The following is a 17,198-nucleotide window of genomic DNA, read 5'->3' on the forward strand; positions in this document are numbered from 1 at the left end:
TTTAGCTGCTCCATGCAGCATTTATGTTTGGATTTGAGAAGGTTGGAAGTTTTTTTTGTTTGTTTGTTTTTTCTTTTTATTTTCCCCTTCCTATAAGTGGCTGCGTATGAGAGAGAGAGAGAAGTGCAAGCAATAAAACATTCATTTGAAGGACAAAATGCTCCTTGTAAACCCTCAACGGGAATAAATGCAATAAATAAACAGTCCTGTGATAACAGGAAGCAGTGGACAATGCTGTTGCAAATTTGTGATGCTTGTAGTTCATTACTCAATGTCTGTCTAAATTAAGGCCACATTTCATTTGTAGTGAAATGTCCTGCCTCCCCTCCCCTTCAAATCATATTTTACAGTGTGTGTATATGTTTTGCACTGTGCCTCCTTCTTACATATGCTGGCTGGTTGAAGCAAGGGCTTTGTCTTAATACAGGGGCAGATCCAGAATTCCAGGATGATTTACTCTTTAATAAAATATTTAAAAGCTTTTTTTTTTTTTTTTTTTTTTTTTAAAATTTGTTACATAATTCAGCAGATGTCAGCCATGGTGATTCTGAACTGAACATTACCAGCACTGAGCGCAACATCCAGCACCAGCTGGTTTTCTATCGGGTGTGCTGATTGAATGTTTTACTCCTTTTCTGTGCCTTGAAGGTTTCTGGGCTTGCTGTACACCTGCAGCGGATGGTCTGTGGCTGCTCCTGGTTCTGTGCTCCTGCAAACCTGATGCAAACTGACCTGCTGCTGTGTAAGCAGAGTGCGTGCCCCTTGGGCTTCCTGGCAGAGCCCCTTTGCTTTCCAAGTGCTGTGTCTGGACACAACCTGGTTCAGGCTGGCCTCTCTTGGGACAGAGGAGCCAAGAAAAGTGTGCTTGGAAGTGGCAGATGATTGTGCCATGGTGATAAATATGGTGGGGAGCACCGTGCCCAAGGGCTGTTTCCTGTGGAAATGTCACAAGCCAAGGCTGTCGGTGCTGCATGGTGCAAATCCTGCAGTGCAACAGCAGCTCTGTGGTGCAGTGAGCTAAGGCTAACTGTCTTGACTATGGGTGAATCCAGAAGTGCATTGTTATTTTTAAAAAACTACATAAAATAGGCCAGAAGATGCCATTTTTTTGTTTAAAGCTGAGAATGTTGTTTCAGTTTCTGATGTGAATTATTAAGACAGAAGCTTGTTTGTATTGTTTCTTTTGGGTTCCCAGGAGTCTGGAATTGCTGTAGGCTTAATCAAGGTGCAAACAGTCAGAGAAGTTCATGCTACCCATGGGACAAGGAGTTGGCATTTGGTTATAGGAACAGTAATATGGAAATTACTGAGATTTCATGCATTGACTTTAGTATGAAAATCTACAGGTCCTTTAAAAAGCAGCGCCCCATTTTGTGGACACGATTTAATTGGGAAACATCTGTAGCACCTTTTTCCTTCCCGCCAGCTCCTCTGGGCTCCGCGACACTGGGACGCAGCTCCCTTGCTCTGTCCTGTCCTCCTCCAGCCCTTGTGCTCCTGCCTCTGCCACTGGTTTGGTGGCTTCAATGGGGGCTCTGTGTCCTGGCCTGCCCTGGCACAGGTGATGCTGCTGCTACCTGCAGGCTGCTGCTGATCCCCCTGCTTCAGCCTCTACCAGACCCTCCCCTGCTCCCTGGCTGGGGCAGGGACAGGCTGCCTGCAGCACTAAACCAATACCATTGCCCGGGGTATTATTTTTTTTTCCATGTCCACTACAGCAGCCCTTCAGCCTTGCTTCTTCCTCATCCAACACTGCCCTCACACTGGATTAGCACCCAGCCCAGCTGCTCCAATCTGATTTTCACCATGTACCTTTTCCTTTAGCCTTAAACACTCCTCCTGCCCCTCCAGTTTGATCTCTCCTCCTCTGGGCTGCATGTGTTATTTAAATTTTAATTTATTTATTTTTTCTTATGTGCGTACACACAGTCATTCATCACCACCTATTTGAAGGCGGCCAGGAAATCAGAGCTACTGAATGTGCAAGATGCTTCAACTGTGCTGCTCGTCCCCTACCACCACTGCCACCTTCACCCACGCAGTTCTGGGGAGCGCAGAGGCATTGAGCAGCATTTTTTTAATGCTCACATTTACTCTGATCAAGTTTAGGAACTTGTATGCAGAAACAGGCTGTGATTTTGCAGGCAGTGCTATCAGCGTTATATGCATGAACTTTGGTGAATCAGAAGTATAATTAGATATTGCTGGCAACACCCTTGCAGCTTTTACATCAAACAATGCTGTTTGAAGCCCTTATTTTACTGTACGCTTTTTAATGACACACTTAGAATATCCCAAATACATGGTGTCAACAGAGACAATGTCACGTGTTATCAGTTTGCACCTTTATTTTTTAAAAATGAAATAGTCAAAGTACTTTCTTTTTCAAATATCGACACATAATATATTAACTTTCAATATTTACAGCGTGTTGCTGGGATGTTCTTGTAGAAAATGCATGCTTCTGGCCTGAAACCCAGAGCAAAATGCATCAGACCATTTAACTGCAGCCATGTAACATAAACCTGTACAGTATCCAGTCACTATTCAGCACAGGAGTTAGAGCAGGAATAAAAAAATTGGGACCTATTGTTTCCTAGCAACAAGGCTGAGGCTGTTATAACACAATTTCTGTAAGATTAGAACCTCTAACTGGTGTCAGACAGAAACTGAACATCTTGGCATACATTGTAAACATTTTACTGTTCATGAGAAAGCGAAAAAGGAACATTACTTTGACATATATCGTATGCTATGCTTCTCTTTCTCTTTTATTGACACTTCTGCCTGAAGAGTATGAAGACTTTAATGTGTTATCATGGTTCATACAAGTAAAATACTGTCAAGGACACAATCTGATATACTAACATTTATTAAAAGGCTAAAGTCCACCACGAGATCTAAGGAAAAACCGGTAACTGTCGAACACGTTTCCTTAGACAAAGAATGGCAGGCGATGAATGCCCGGACACATCCACATGCGTCGGACGCCACCGTTCCCCGTTTCTGCTGAGAAGTGATTCTCCTTAAGGTTGGGACGCGTCTGACCTGTTAATGGTTTGTGTCAAGGACAGGTTTGAGTAACAGTCAGCATTTGCCGGGGAAACCCTTACGGCTGGCTGCGGCAGCCCGAGCCGAGCACCACTGCCTTGGGCAGCTCCCCAGAGCAAACTAATGCCTCGACAGGACTCTGCCCATCTTGTTTTCCTTCCGCTGAAATTGCGGCTCCTTTGCCTAAATGCTTTTCGCCTCGGGATCTGTGCCTTGGCTTCCAACACCACCAACCACCCGAGACAATTGGCAGGGACTGCAGGGCAGAGAGTAGCCGCCACTGAGAGGACCTTGAGGAACCCAAACTAAACGGCTAGAATGGGTATACCCGGTTGCACATTGACCAGTTCATATACAGTTATTTGGCTATGCTCTACATATATATCTATATATATATTTATACCTTTGAAATGTTATAGACTTGCTAAATAAATATGAAAGCAAAGGAAACATTACGTGTACACACATTTTGGCTGTCATAAAAAATATAGCATGTATTTCTCATGGTAGGTACTTTGCTACAGGATAGTGTGCAATAGTGGTTATTTTATTATTTTAATTTTATTTTATTTATTTCGTTTCATTATTTTATTTTTTTCCACTTTCAGAACCTTGTTTGCAGTGCAGAATGCTAGCATCAAATTATCTGATCTAAAGAACAATACAAATTTGCATGCCATTATTTTTCCTTTTTGCTTTTTCTCACTTGGGTCTCTAGGCTATAGTGCAAAATAATAATAATAAAAAAAAGCAAACAAAAAAGGAAAACAACAAAAAAGGGAAACTACAAAACAACAACACTCAGAAATTATTCTAACTACTAGAAAAAGAAAATGGAGACTGAAATATTCCCTGCCTCCATCTGAGGTTGTTCAAGAACAAGATGGTCCAAAGCTATTTGCTATAGTTACAGTTCTCACAACTCACTGCTGGCTGGCCCACATGGAGCTACAACTTCAGTCTCCAGTGCTCGTTTATCAATACAATTTCTTTAGCATTGTCATCTCAACACAACATTATTTTTAGCTTCCTAAATTACTGACACTGTTATGATGAAAGCCCTTTTTTCTTTTGTAACAGGGCCACGTAATATCATGTAATTCTTTAGACATCCATATTCTTGTAAGAAATATTGTTCAAAAATGTCCACCCAGGAACTGGAAAAATGCCGAATTGACTTTCAGAGACAAACACGTTTCACTCTTTGACCTTTTGGCATAATATGAGAACAACAGTAATCAAGGCAGTATTAAAAAACACAGCTGTAGGTAATACAAAGTGCATTTCCTGCATATAATACAAATATAACTTTCAGAAACTAAAGGCACAAGCTAACTAAATATGTATTACATACTAGAAATGCACAGTTCAAGGTAAATCTAATAGCTTCAAATATTTGTTTATAATGGATATTTAAAGCAGTTTGAAAATGATACGTCATTAGTGAATTGCAAAAAAGTATAATTGCTTAAAATATAAGTAAAATAGACTCTAATATTTGACATCTTGGATCAGTGATAAAATACATCATCACATTTATGAATGCACTCTCTATATACAATTCATAAATTATTTTTCCATTGATTAAAAGCATATTAGAGGCTCAAGGATTTGAAGGTCCATTTTTAGGCTGGTGTGGAGGTATTCAAATTCTCCATGATTTTTATGGAAAATTGTGGCAATCAGAGCTGTCAAAACTGGATGTCATCAGCTCCAAATTCTGTACAATAGTTAATGATGAGCCTGAGCAAGGTGTGTACATGCAGGTTTTGGTCCGCAGGCCCCCCTGGCTGGGGGCAGAAGGTGGTTTTGGGTCTGGCTCTCACCCAGCCGCATCCTGCACCCCCAAAGCTGCTCTGGCTCCCCGGGGGAACAGAGGGAGTTGGGGAAGAGATGCTGGAGGCACAAGGCTGAGACCTGAGGCCAAGCCCTGGAGGATCCAGGTCTCAGGTTCCAGTTCAGGCTCATCCCTAACTTTGGTACAGTCTGCTCCACCTGCCCAAAAACAAGGAAAAAAAAAAAAAAAAAAAAAAAAAAAAGGAAAAAAGAGGAAAGAAAGGAGGAGAGAGAAAGAACGCACTTTGTTGGCTTCAGGAAATCTGAGCAGAAATTGTTTCAATATATTTACTATGTCTGTTTTGTTAGAAATGTGCAATAACATCACTGTTACGGATACACAGGCTCTATAACAAGACTTCTAGCTTCCTTGGAAAGTCAGTAAAGGAAATGTGGTTACCCATCCCTCCCGTGTGCCCGCCCCCCACCCAAGCTAATCAGGTCTTTTAAAAATGACAAGCGAAAAGAAGGATCACCTACTCTGCTATGAAATAACTGTGCCAGCAGCACATGATACCTTGGGAAATAAAAATTTCTGCCCATGCAATATAATGCTTTTCTATGTGCTCTAGATATTGAGCTGGAAAGTGAAGAGTTATCCCCGAAATGTTCTACATTTATCAACATATGTACTATCCACACTTAGATTCATCAACTCCCAACCCACCAATCTTCTTCAGACTCCGAAAAATACAACGGGATTATCAATTTGAGATGAAAATAACATGATGCCTAAACCCAACACCACTACAACTTCCAAATGATCTGTGAGAAGAAGAGTCCTGGCCCAGTGACTACAGGCAGGACTGATCCTGCACAGCTGCATATTGCTGCACCACGCGGATCCTCCCAGCTGAATAACAGAGGTTGTCCCAAAAGCACCGAGATGAAGCCCAATCCAGAGCATGCCGACATCAGGGGGAAGACCCCTGTTGACTACAGTGCTCTCAGGGCTGTTTTGGACATCTCTGGTACCTGGCTGAATCCCAGCTGTGCAGTGTGACCCCACACCCCTCTGCAAAGAGGATCTGCAGCTCCACTGTGTTGCTGGACTCCAGCACAACCCCCACACCAAGGCAACCAGGAGAGAAGCCCCCGCGTGTGAATGGAGACGCAACATGGTGTTCTTCACTGACTGAATGAGAGGTGGCCATGGCCCAGCAAAGGCAAAGCTCATATGGTACAGCCTTTATGTGCTGTATCCATAAAAATACTTACAAACTGTCTAATAAAAGTTGGGTTTTCCAGGTTAGAAAATCCCTTAGATCACAGCTGTGACAGATGACACGCGCAGGGTTGGTGAGCAATGACAAAGTTTCCGTACACAGTCTGGGTTTTGTATGCAATCCCTTGAACCTATGGGAGATCTCAATGGGATGAAACTACCCAGTAAATACAGGCTGCAGAATCGGGCTCTGTAACCTTTTAAATAATTGGTGAGTTACTAAATCAACAACAACAGAAAAGAAGTGGTGTTTCTTTAGAAGAAGGCAGAGCACGCTGCGCTCTCACCTGCCCCGCTTGGATGCGTGCTCTCACCCCGGGCTGTTCGTGCTCTCATGCAGCTATTAGCTCTGCTTCTGAAAGGTTTGAATACTGCCACACAAGAACTAAAAATCTCCACTGTCATCTCTCAAAGAGTTAAACGAACAATATTAAAATACCATCTTCTGTCACATTTAAAGGCAGTTGGATATGTTTTTTTCCTCTATATTTATATATACAGAGTTCTGATCTAGAAAAACCAATACAATAAACCATTTTACGTTTAAAAACAGGCAGTCTTTGGTGACGCAAAGGCAGAGATTTTCTTTGTTACCTTCTGCCTATTTCACTCTGTCTCATAAAGTGAATATTATTGGCACTGTCAGAAAGTTCAAGATACTGCTCCACTGACAAAACAAAATATCCATCGTAGCCTTGTACCCGCCCAGTGCTTAGAAGCTGTTGTTTCTCTCCGTCTGTCCATGCCCTAATCCCTTCTTCCCCTTCCTGCAGCCGTCTCTGCTCCTTAGTCCAGGCCTGAGCCACGGCTCTCTGCCTGGCTATCTCTAAGACATGGTTCTTTTCTTCTTCTACAGTTGTTCCATACCGAACGTTAAAGCACAGCGCGCCGTGCTGGAGCTGTATGTCAGCAAAGCGTCTAGTCCTCCCATTGATCACAGAAGTCATCTGCGACACTGTGACGTTGACGCCATTCTCCAGGATGCGTCGTCCTCCGGTGTTGCCGATTACGGCCAAATCTTCCTCCAGAGACCCCAGCTTGATGAAGTAGTGCGTGTCTCGGCCCTCTATGGTGAAGTGCAGGTTCTCCAGATAGTGAGCGTTGTTGAGGATGGCAGCGATGCGCCGGCTGTCCTCGTTAGCCACACCGATAATGTCCGCTGTCACTATACCATCCTTGATAGCAAATTTGATGCCTTTTCCAAACACTGAAGGAATAGCTGCAAACCTCAGTTGCTTCATGCTCTCATAGCACTTGCCATCACTATACCTGGGTGTCATAGGAAGTTGATCCAAGGATATAAAGTTTCGGAGTTGCTTTTGTAGCTCACACTGAATACCAAGGATAGTCTGGAAAAGAAAATACAAACAAAGTTTGCAGGAGAGGAATATTGTAGTTCTTCATGGTGTGTCACAGTTCCTACCAATATCTCAGCTGCTTAAAATGGATCTCCAATTATTTCACAAAACATCTTGCACATCTACAGAGCCTGGGTATTTGCACAGGCTTTCTAATCACCTACGGTACCACTTTCTGTCTCTTGGACTCTTTAGTTTCTAGAAAACAAGTGGAAAACGTGTTTATCACAAATGCTGTTGTCACACTTATCCTTCCTTTTTTCTTCCTCCCCTTCTTGAATTGTCACTCTAATGGCTGGTCTTTCAACTTATAGGCAAGGGGAAACCTGAATTCAAATCTGTACTCTCTCACATGATTGTAGGCAAATCACTAGGTCTCTGTGTGTCTCATTATGTCTTCTGTAAAACAGCAGTAACAGTTTTATAGCCCATTCTTTAAGGAAAGCAAGCTGTGAAGGTCTCAAGATACTAAAACAATAGGAACAAGGGAAGTTCATCAGATCTGTACATCTTCCTTTCCATTGTGGCTAAAAAAAAAATCTCCCTCCAACTGTCTATTTGTCTTTTAACACTATACCTATCACAATAATCTTCCTGTGCCTTTGTAATAGCTCCTTTAATATCTCAGTGATAATTTTGCCTGGACATGCTCCTAAATCTGGAACCAGCTCTGACTCCCCAACCCTCTGCACACTCTTTATACTCACAACTCGTTATACTTCCTTTTCCTGACTAAATTAGAAGAAGGCATCTTTTCTCTCTCTCTGTAAAATTATAGTTCTTTGTTAACAGATGCTCTTATGGTTAAATGCAAAACACAAACACCTGCTCAGAACATCCATAGTCGGTCCTGTTGCAGTTACATTGATTGCTAGACCCTGTGAGCTGCTGCATGTCTCGTCTTAGTGAAAACAAGCTCTGGGGTTTGAGTTTTACAGACTCCTCCACAAATCCACAGCAAGGTTTCAGTTTTCCTGCAAAGACTATGCAGAGAAACAGACTTGTAAAGCTGTTTCTACTCTTGGTGATTTTGGCTTCTTTGCTACCTATGGCTTCTTTGCTATCAAAGACAAAAAACTGGTGTTTTAATTCTTTAATTCCATAAAACTTTTGCAGTTCAATTTGCGCACAAATGTTTTATCATTTTGCTGTGAAGTTTCTTCACTGTGTTCCTAAAAGCTTCTCTTTAAAACTCTAATCTGATGCCAGTAAATAATGCTTAGTTAGACTATTATTTGCCTTGTCTATCACGTTGAAAATAGTCACATTGTTTCCTTGTTAATCAGCATTTTCTAATCAAATTGTTTACTTCAGAAATAGAAGCAGTTGAACAGAGTTTATGCTAACCTTTCCAGGATCCCACTCTTGGGTTTTTGTTTGAAGCTGTAGAAGTTCATATGTTGTCCCCAAAGCTTCTATCTCTGGTTTTGGGAACCCAGGTAGTACATTGTGCAACTGGAAACCGAACAGCTCTAGCCAACTTCCAATGTCTACAAAATAAATGAATAAATAAATAAATAAATAAAGATTCAGGCAATGAGACATGTAAGTCCTAGAAAAAGTGAGTGTAGTCTACAGAAATTCAAGCTATGCAGAAATAATGATTTCACATCAATTTATGTTTTTAGTACTGGTTATAGCATTTATTTCAGAAAACAAATTATCCGATTACAAAGCATAGCAATACTCTAATCGATTGTGTACCCACTTTCTACTTATAATGGAAAAAAAAATAGAATTATGCTGCCTCCATTCTTCCCCTAATTTTAGCATCTAGAGAAGAAGCAGATGCAGCTATTAATTATTTTAGTGATTACTAAAAGACTATAAAAACAGACGAAGCTCTGTAAGTTGTTAGCTACCAAAGAAATAACTTTAATATATCTAAGACTAGAGCCAAATACTAACTTTGGATGTATATAAAGGACTTCTGGAGTATTAAATCCATATCAGAATCTGACCAAAACCTGTATTTTTGTAAGAAATGTGTTACTTTTACCTGTTGTATACTTAGCGACATCTTGGATCCTGCCAACTGGGTAGTTATTTTCAAATGAGTAGAGATTAAATGGTTGTGGGACAGCATTCAGGTGTTTCCATATGTGATGGTTTGGAGTTGTCCACCGACCAGCAATGACATCATAGTCCCGCTGGCCCAGATGAACCAATTTAGTGAGAGAATCATAGAGCCCTCCATGAAAACCAATGATAACCTGGAAATCTGGATTAGTGTCCTGGTAGATCTCTCCATATGGCGTGTACAGAATTTCTTTTATAACTTGGCCCCGACTGCTAAACACTGCTAGAGGTGTTCCAGTGTTATCACAAGCAACGTAATATTCTTCCCCACTGCTTAATTCCATTGCAATGAGATGACCTTGAAGATCATAATATAGGGATGTTATTTCTGAGCTAGTATGATTGTACAAGTGAGTAACTCTTATTGGGTTGGAGAGATCAGCATAAAAGAACTGTAGGTGTTGTCCCAGGCTTGATTTGCTTGCAACTCGTCTTCCAAGACCATCATAGCAGTATTGCACAGTCCAGCCAGACACTTTGTTGTATGCTTTGTTCAACAGACCATTAGAGTTGTACTCAAAGATCTCATTGCCTCTTTGCCTGAGAAAACCATCTTCATCCATTTTATATTGAATTTCTCCAAGTCTGGTAATGCGATCTCTAAGATCGTATCTCAGAGGAGTGAGGCGTGCGCTGTTTCCATGGCTCAGCAAGTTGATGTTGCCGTTAAGGTCATAGCTGTAGCGCCACTGGGTTTTATCATTCACAGACACAGTCTGAAGTTGACCATCAGCATCATACTCGTAAAAATATCTTGTTATATTGGCATCCACACCTACGCGTATATCGCAGATCACCATACGACCCATATTATCATACTGAATGGTCATCCAGTAGGCAATAGACTTGAGAATTTCATACTGTACTTCGATCACCTGACCGTTGGCACTAAAAATTTTGGTATGCTTCATCACAGTGGTGGTTATAACTTGGTTTAAATCATAATTAATCACACTGAATTTCCCAAATTGTTCTGTCCTGCCAGAGACATCAACATAACGGTACAGATCAATGGGCAGAGGTGTCTCGTTTATCATGGCCTGCATACTCGTGACACGGAAATTGTTGTAGCTGTAGTCAAATCTGGCATTTACAAGCCCTTCTTCACTAAACCTGAAGATCTGGCGACTTATAAGTGGACCTGTCCACAAGAAACAGAGGAAAGAGGAAAAGCAAGAAAAGAAATGAATTATGTCCATAGTACACTTTACAGAACTAGCACAGAGAAGCTATGAACTCAAATATACCCTTCTCTTATTGCTACTTGACCATCTCAGACAGTACATTAACTAAGAGTATGTTAGATTATTCTCTCACAAACCTTTATTAATGTTTGCTCTACAAAATATTTGTATTTTATTAACATTTGTTTAAATGAATGCTATTTTATTCATAATTATAATTCCTTTTTACTTACAAGATAATTCTAAACTGAATTTATTTTACATGGTGATTTCCTTCCTCATATAAATAGTCCTTTTGAATTTATGTTACATTATGGTATAAACAGGGAAACTTGCAAACACAAACAATAAACCAACTTGATTTAGTATTTAGCAAATATCCACACAGTGGAATAAAAACAATCAAACATTGTAAGCGCTATTCCAAACCAAGCAATAAAAAGAAAACTGTATTTCAAATGGGACAGCTATATATGCCTGTGGACACAGACATAGACATATACACACATTTTTTTTCTATTGAAAAATAAAAAATAAGATCTTGTAGACATAAAAATAATGGAATTTCATGCCAGGTAAATGCAGGATCAGGACCAAAAACTTTAGCAAAGTAGATACAGTTACACAAACCTGTTTGCCTGTATCTGATGGTACAGATGAACCCATCATGCATTAAGTGTATGGTTTTAATAACCCCAGAAGATTCCTCATAGGTAAATGTGACTTGAGTAGTATCATAAAGGATCTCGGAAAGCCGGGACTGCTTGGTGTACTTGTAAAGGACTCTGCGACCTGTCCCGGGATACAACGTTTGCAGGAGCTGTCCATCTCTGGTGATATCCTGGATGAAAGCCGCGGTGCTGTCCGGCGGGGTGTAGATGTTGCGGTAGTACCCAACAGACAGCATGGTCTGCAAGGCATGGCGCACCATGCTGGGCATGGTGACCGAGAGCAGGTAGTCTGACTGGTCGTACTCGAAGATGTAGCGGCGCTGGCTGTGCAACAGGAGCATCACGGACTGCAATCAAACAGGAAGGGCAGTGTAAGTGGCTGATCAAGCAAATTATTATTCATTCATCTGGTGAGTACCTGAAGATTAAGGAAATGCTGAAACAACCATCCTCTCTTGTAGGTTGCTCTTACTGTCTGTGTAGCTCTGGGTAAAGCTTTCAACTTCAGCAGACCTGGCCAGCAAGGTGGCATAAAGCAGAAGGAGAATGATAATAAGGCTAGAGGTAAGGACCCCCAAACTGGAAGGCAGATGTGGCTCTCAGTGCCATTTCAGCCTCATGCTGACTTGCCATGTTGCTTTGAAATATTTAGGTCATCCTCCCAGGAAGCTAAAACAGAGGGAACCTCTTCTTCAATCACAGGTAGAGCATCTGTACCAACAGATGTTTCTACAGGAGGTGGAAAGGCGAACCGTTCAGTGGTGTGTACATGGTGTTTAGCTTTTATTGGTATTCTGCATGGCTCTAGCACAGACCTACCCCTTCTTCTGTATGTCTTCTATGAAATGTACACCACCCCAGAGGCCCCAGTATCCCTGTGCTTACAGAAGGATGAAAATGGTCTGCAGGTTTTTTGGTGTGACTACTTCTCTCTCTGTTTTTGAATGTTTAAAAAGAATAAAATTTCTACACAGGTACTTGATATTTTGCCCTGGGTTGGTTAATTGTGGCTGGTCAATGAAATATGTTTTTCTTTCCTTTTTTTTTTTTTTTTTTTTTTTTTGCAGATGAGTATGCAAGCATGGCAGACATTTTTCTTTGCAAATGTTTCTGTTTGGTTTCTGTAAACCTCTCCACCAGTCCCGTGCAAGGTCACAGCATGCAGCATACAACCCTGCTGGTGAACAGTCACTGTTGAAACAAGCATAATGAAAGCACAGAGTGAAAATGTATGGGAGAGCTTTGTGGCCTTCCTGCATCCCTGGTGAGTGGCCTGGATGTTTCAGAGCGCTGTGCATCCTTGCCCCAGTGCCTGAGCTCAAATGGAGAGTACATCCTGAGGAGTTCTGAGCTCACGGCCCTGTAAGCAAATTTGTTGGGCTTTTCTAAACTGAGACACCATGCAAAACAAAGTTTTACAAGGAATGTGTGATTGTGCTTTTTCTTAGAGCATTGGGAAAAGAAATCAGGAAAAAGGCTTTTTTTTTAATTTTATTTTTATTTTTTCCTTTTGCCTCCAAACTCCTCAGCGGGAAGAAAATATCGAGTGCTCAGCCCTGTGATGTGTTAAGCAACTTTGTTTGTAAGGCACTGTGCTCTGACAAATAACCAGAATGCTCATTCAGAGGAGAGAAGACAGGCTAAGCCCGGACCAGCCTCTCTTGCCCCCTGACCTGTAATGTGCGTGCCCTCCTGCCCTCCTGCCCTTGCTGATGGGCACCCGCCACCTGCACTCCAGCCCAGGAGCCCCAACACATCCCAATGTGTGCCAACAGACCTAGACACCAGGCTTTTTCCTGATCGCTTTACTGCTGGTCTGCCAAGCACTTCTAACACACACGGAGTTTATTTTAGCTTCACCTTCAGTCTACAGTCCCCAGCCTGCAGTAAACCACAGGCTGAACTCTCTCCTAGCACTGATGTGACACTGCTCTCTATATACTGCTCCCAGGCCTATTTTTAAACTGTCTGCCATTGAGAGAGTATAAATAACAAGATCAGAAACATCTCTAATATAATTTTAGTGCCCCTGTGTGCCATTTTACAGCACTTTGTGGCTTTTCCACTTTTGTCCAGGATAGTAAAAGCCTAGACAGTAGAAGGGTTGGAGACTTACTGTCCTATCTAGCCTACTAGGGACACTATAGAGAGAAAACAAAATTAATTCCCTATTCATCCTAATAATATTACAATAGGTTTTTGCACTATCTGCACAAATTGGATCCTAATCGTTTTAAAGGATTTCAGACGGGAGCTGGTAAAACATCCAAAGAGCTGTCATGTTATAAGAGCAGCCAAAGCCTGGTCAGCCACGTAATGACTGAGGTGACAACATCAAAGCCAGTGGCAAGAACTGGGGGCTCTGCTGGAAACAGGCAAGTGCTGGGCACGGCCACTAGATGTCATTTCTGTCCAACACACACACACAGCTGCTCAGCGAGTTTGTCTGGAGGTAGACAGCGGGATTTGAGATGTAAACTGGAAGTATTCAGGTTTTATAATACCATCAGCTAATTGAGGAGAGCGACCAAATCAAGAGAAGCCCAGTGTCATCAGTGAGAATTAATTCCAGTACTACCATCACAGGGCTCTTGAAAACTTACTGGGACTAACCCTGGAAGGAGGAGAGCTTTTAGAAGACATACAATTAACTCATCAAGTGGTAATAAATGGAAAAGTAAATAACTAGGAGTTGGAAGTGAACTATATAATTGATTTTTTGATAAAAGGAATTATTGGGTCTTATGAGGTTTCAGACAACATTTAGCAATCATTACATAATTAACACAACGAGCTATTGACTTTAATGGGCCACAAAATGATATCTCAATGTCTAATTTTGACAGTGAATTCATCTTTCTTTGGCACAAGTAACAAATTGTGAGGAAAGCACATTAAATAGCTGGGAGATTATGTCCACGGTGTGTATGGCTTTCAATAATTTAGTGACAAATTACAGTATAAATCAAGCCTGACGCTACCTGAGTCAGTAGGCTTTTGTCATTTGCTCCTACAAGATCAGGATTTGTCCACTTGTGCAGAATTCCAGAATGACAGGTTTAAATCATATGGCTTTATTTATAAGCTCATCATAAGCTATGAGCAAGCAAAGTGTTTGGAAAGATAAAATGCATGCATCTTTCCAAAATTACGGTCCATTAGGCCCAAAGAAAAAATAAAAGATTCCAAAAGGCACGTTGCCCAAATATTTGAAAGCTGTACTAAATGCCTGTTTACTTGCAATTTGAAGAAGAGCATACAGATAAAAGGAGCCCTGACAAATTTATCTGAACCAAACTTCTGAAGCTTCCAGGGTTTGCCAATCTTGTTAACAAGTGCAAGAACCATACTGCATGCAGACAAGGAAGGAATCACATTTTTATGGATCTTTTTTTTTTTTTTTCTCTGGGTTAGATTTAAGTTGTTTTGAGGATCAGGCTTACAAACATTCAAAATAAGTATAGCAAAGTTTATCTTAAAAGTACACATTTGGAACTTTAAAATATATAACTAACTTCAAAGTCACTGGATTTCTTGTGTGTAACACCCCCTATCAGTTTTACCTCACCTGCCCCCTCCTATCCTTTCCCTGTGGTTAACAGGTGCAGAAAAATGTTCTGCAAACTCAGGGTATAATGGATAGTCACAGATGTTGCTATTTAAAAAAAAAAAAAAAGTTTTGAAGGACACTGTTTGAATATAATTTCACGCTGAGTTCTGGAAGCTTTAAAAATACAGGTTGGCTTTTTGGATTTGAGAGACGAAATAACAAATGAGATGCTTGTACAGACAAATGAGATGCTGTTCCTGAGACACAGCATTTATGCCGTCATTTCATGACCACACACATGAATGAAAATTAGAATACTCAGGTAATTTAGACATGAAGTCACTATAAAAGCAGGGCAATAACTCATTTCATATTACTTTATGGTTTTTCCCCCAAATGGGCATCATACATACTAAAGTAATCTGTCTCCTCAAAGTATCAGTCCATTTTTTACAGCACAGCACTAAACAGGTGCTAGCTTGCACTCACTGGTGCATAATTTTCGCTTAAAAGTGTGTTTTTGGGGATGAAACAGTTCCATTTTGATGACTTATTTCTTTGACTACTTTATACAGAATGGCAAAATGTTTTTCAGTAGTTGGGAGTGTCCTTTGTTCACTTGCACTTGGAGTGAGACAAAGAAGTCATTTTACCTACCGATTAAACAGATCCGAGCTGCTAATAACTTTCTTCAGAATTAAATTATGACAGGTTTGAAGTGATGACTATAGGTCTAAGCACCTCCAGACACATTTTTCTCTGGTTATTGTAATTGCATGCATTTTCTATAAATCTTATATACTATTGCACAAGATAGCATCATAACATAGCTCACAATATAGTATCTCTTAGTAATTGCATGAAGAACAAATATTCTTGCCTTGGTAAAATGATCCACTTCTAAAATGACTTACCTTTTCTAAATACGTGTAACTCCATATTTTGCCATCTGCCCATGTTCTGGAAATTATGTTCCCACTTGGATCATACTCCATTTTCTCAGTCCAGGTTCCTCTTTGGATATAGGTCACTAATCCAGAGTGTGAATAAGTGATATTGACCTCATTGTATTTGCTGATGGGCGACCACAAAACTGGGCGGCCTGTCTGGTCATACATAATCCGAAGAGTGAATTTTCGATGATCATCATAAATCTTTCCTGTTCTGGTTACATGGTCGAAATCAATGGAGAGCAGATTTCTATTGTGGGCCTAAACACAAAGATACAGGAAGGTAAGAAGACAACGTACCTTAATTACATATGACAGAAACATTTCTGTGTCAGTTCTAATCAAGATGTGCAATGGCTTAACAGTAGGACTGAGAATTTAGGGCATACTAAAGGCAGAAAAATAGAAAAACATTCAGATGAGAAACAGGACCAAGAAACAAAATGCTGTCTGCGTTCAGTGTTACATCATATAGCTGGACACTCTCTATGTCCACACACTAAACTTTCATCGCCACTCCTCTTTTCCTAAGCTTTTCTTCTTTTTTCTCAAAATTCATCTATAGACAGACTTTGATTCCAGCCAAGGACATGTAGTTAAACCCCAAAATTACCAAAATTAATCCTAACTCACCTTCTCTCTCTTAAGCTCCATTAATATCAATAGGTCAGCTGCTGCTGTGGGATAGCCCACGCTAGGTCGCATACTGATGCCGAAGAGGGAAGAGCTGTGCTTGCAGCTCCCAAAAACCCTACTCACCAGTGTCCTCACACTTCTTCCCAAAAGCAGCCTACTCCCAGAGCTTGTGAAAGGCAGTGGCAGAAGTGCCTGCTGCCAGCTGTACTCCTTGCTGCAGCTCTCGGAGCACATTTGGGACCTGCAACATTTGCTAACGTTATTGTGTCCTTTGGCAGTGGAACAGGCTGACTGCTTCGACCTGCTAGTGCTTGTGGTCCAAAATTCTCGATTAGAAATGAAGCTCAAAGCTGAGCCATACTTCTGAAGACAAAATACGTTTATCCAGTGCTTTCATCATTCAGTCACTGGGCAGTCACTCTTAAACTCCATTTAAATCCAAGTTATAATTTAGAAAACCATATAACATTGTTCACTGACTTGTCATTTTCAGATCAATGCCCAATGTGCTCATTGTATTAATGGACTGCATTTTATCTAATCACTTGTATTAGTCTATTCCAATTAATACATTCCTTACAGCAGAGATGATGTTAGTTCAGGTGTTAGCACTGCACAGCACAGCGCTTGCTCCTTCCTGAGACCTGGAGGCATAGCA

General features: G+C 40.9%; 1 protein-coding gene across 18 annotated transcripts in view; it reads right to left on the reverse strand.

Annotated features, from left to right (window-relative positions):
* Positions 1 to 2,236: 2,236 nt before the first annotated feature.
* The window catches only part of TENM1 (teneurin transmembrane protein 1), an 848,278-nt gene continuing 833,316 nt past the window's right edge, over positions 2,237 to 17,198 (reverse strand). For 13 of the 18 annotated variants that reach the window (XM_048070576.2, XM_067005240.1, XM_067005241.1 and 10 more), the window contains 5 exons: positions 15,869 to 16,165; positions 11,364 to 11,751; positions 9,470 to 10,690; positions 8,818 to 8,960; positions 2,237 to 7,461 (listed from right to left, as the gene is read on the reverse strand). In XM_048070576.2, the coding sequence (XP_047926533.1) occupies positions 6,703 to 7,461; positions 8,818 to 8,960; positions 9,470 to 10,690; positions 11,364 to 11,751; positions 15,869 to 16,165 (2,808 nt within the window). In that variant the 3' untranslated portion in view covers positions 2,237 to 6,702. The remainder of the gene's footprint in view (positions 7,462 to 8,817; positions 8,961 to 9,469; positions 10,691 to 11,363; positions 11,752 to 15,868; positions 16,166 to 17,198) is intronic. The other 5 variants (XM_048070604.2, XM_048070599.2, XM_067005248.1 and 2 more) reach the window with 1 other exon arrangement.

Source organism: Anser cygnoides, chromosome 13, assembly GCF_040182565.1.
Source record: "Anser cygnoides isolate HZ-2024a breed goose chromosome 13, Taihu_goose_T2T_genome, whole genome shotgun sequence".
NCBI lineage: Eukaryota > Metazoa > Chordata > Aves > Anseriformes > Anatidae > Anser > Anser cygnoides.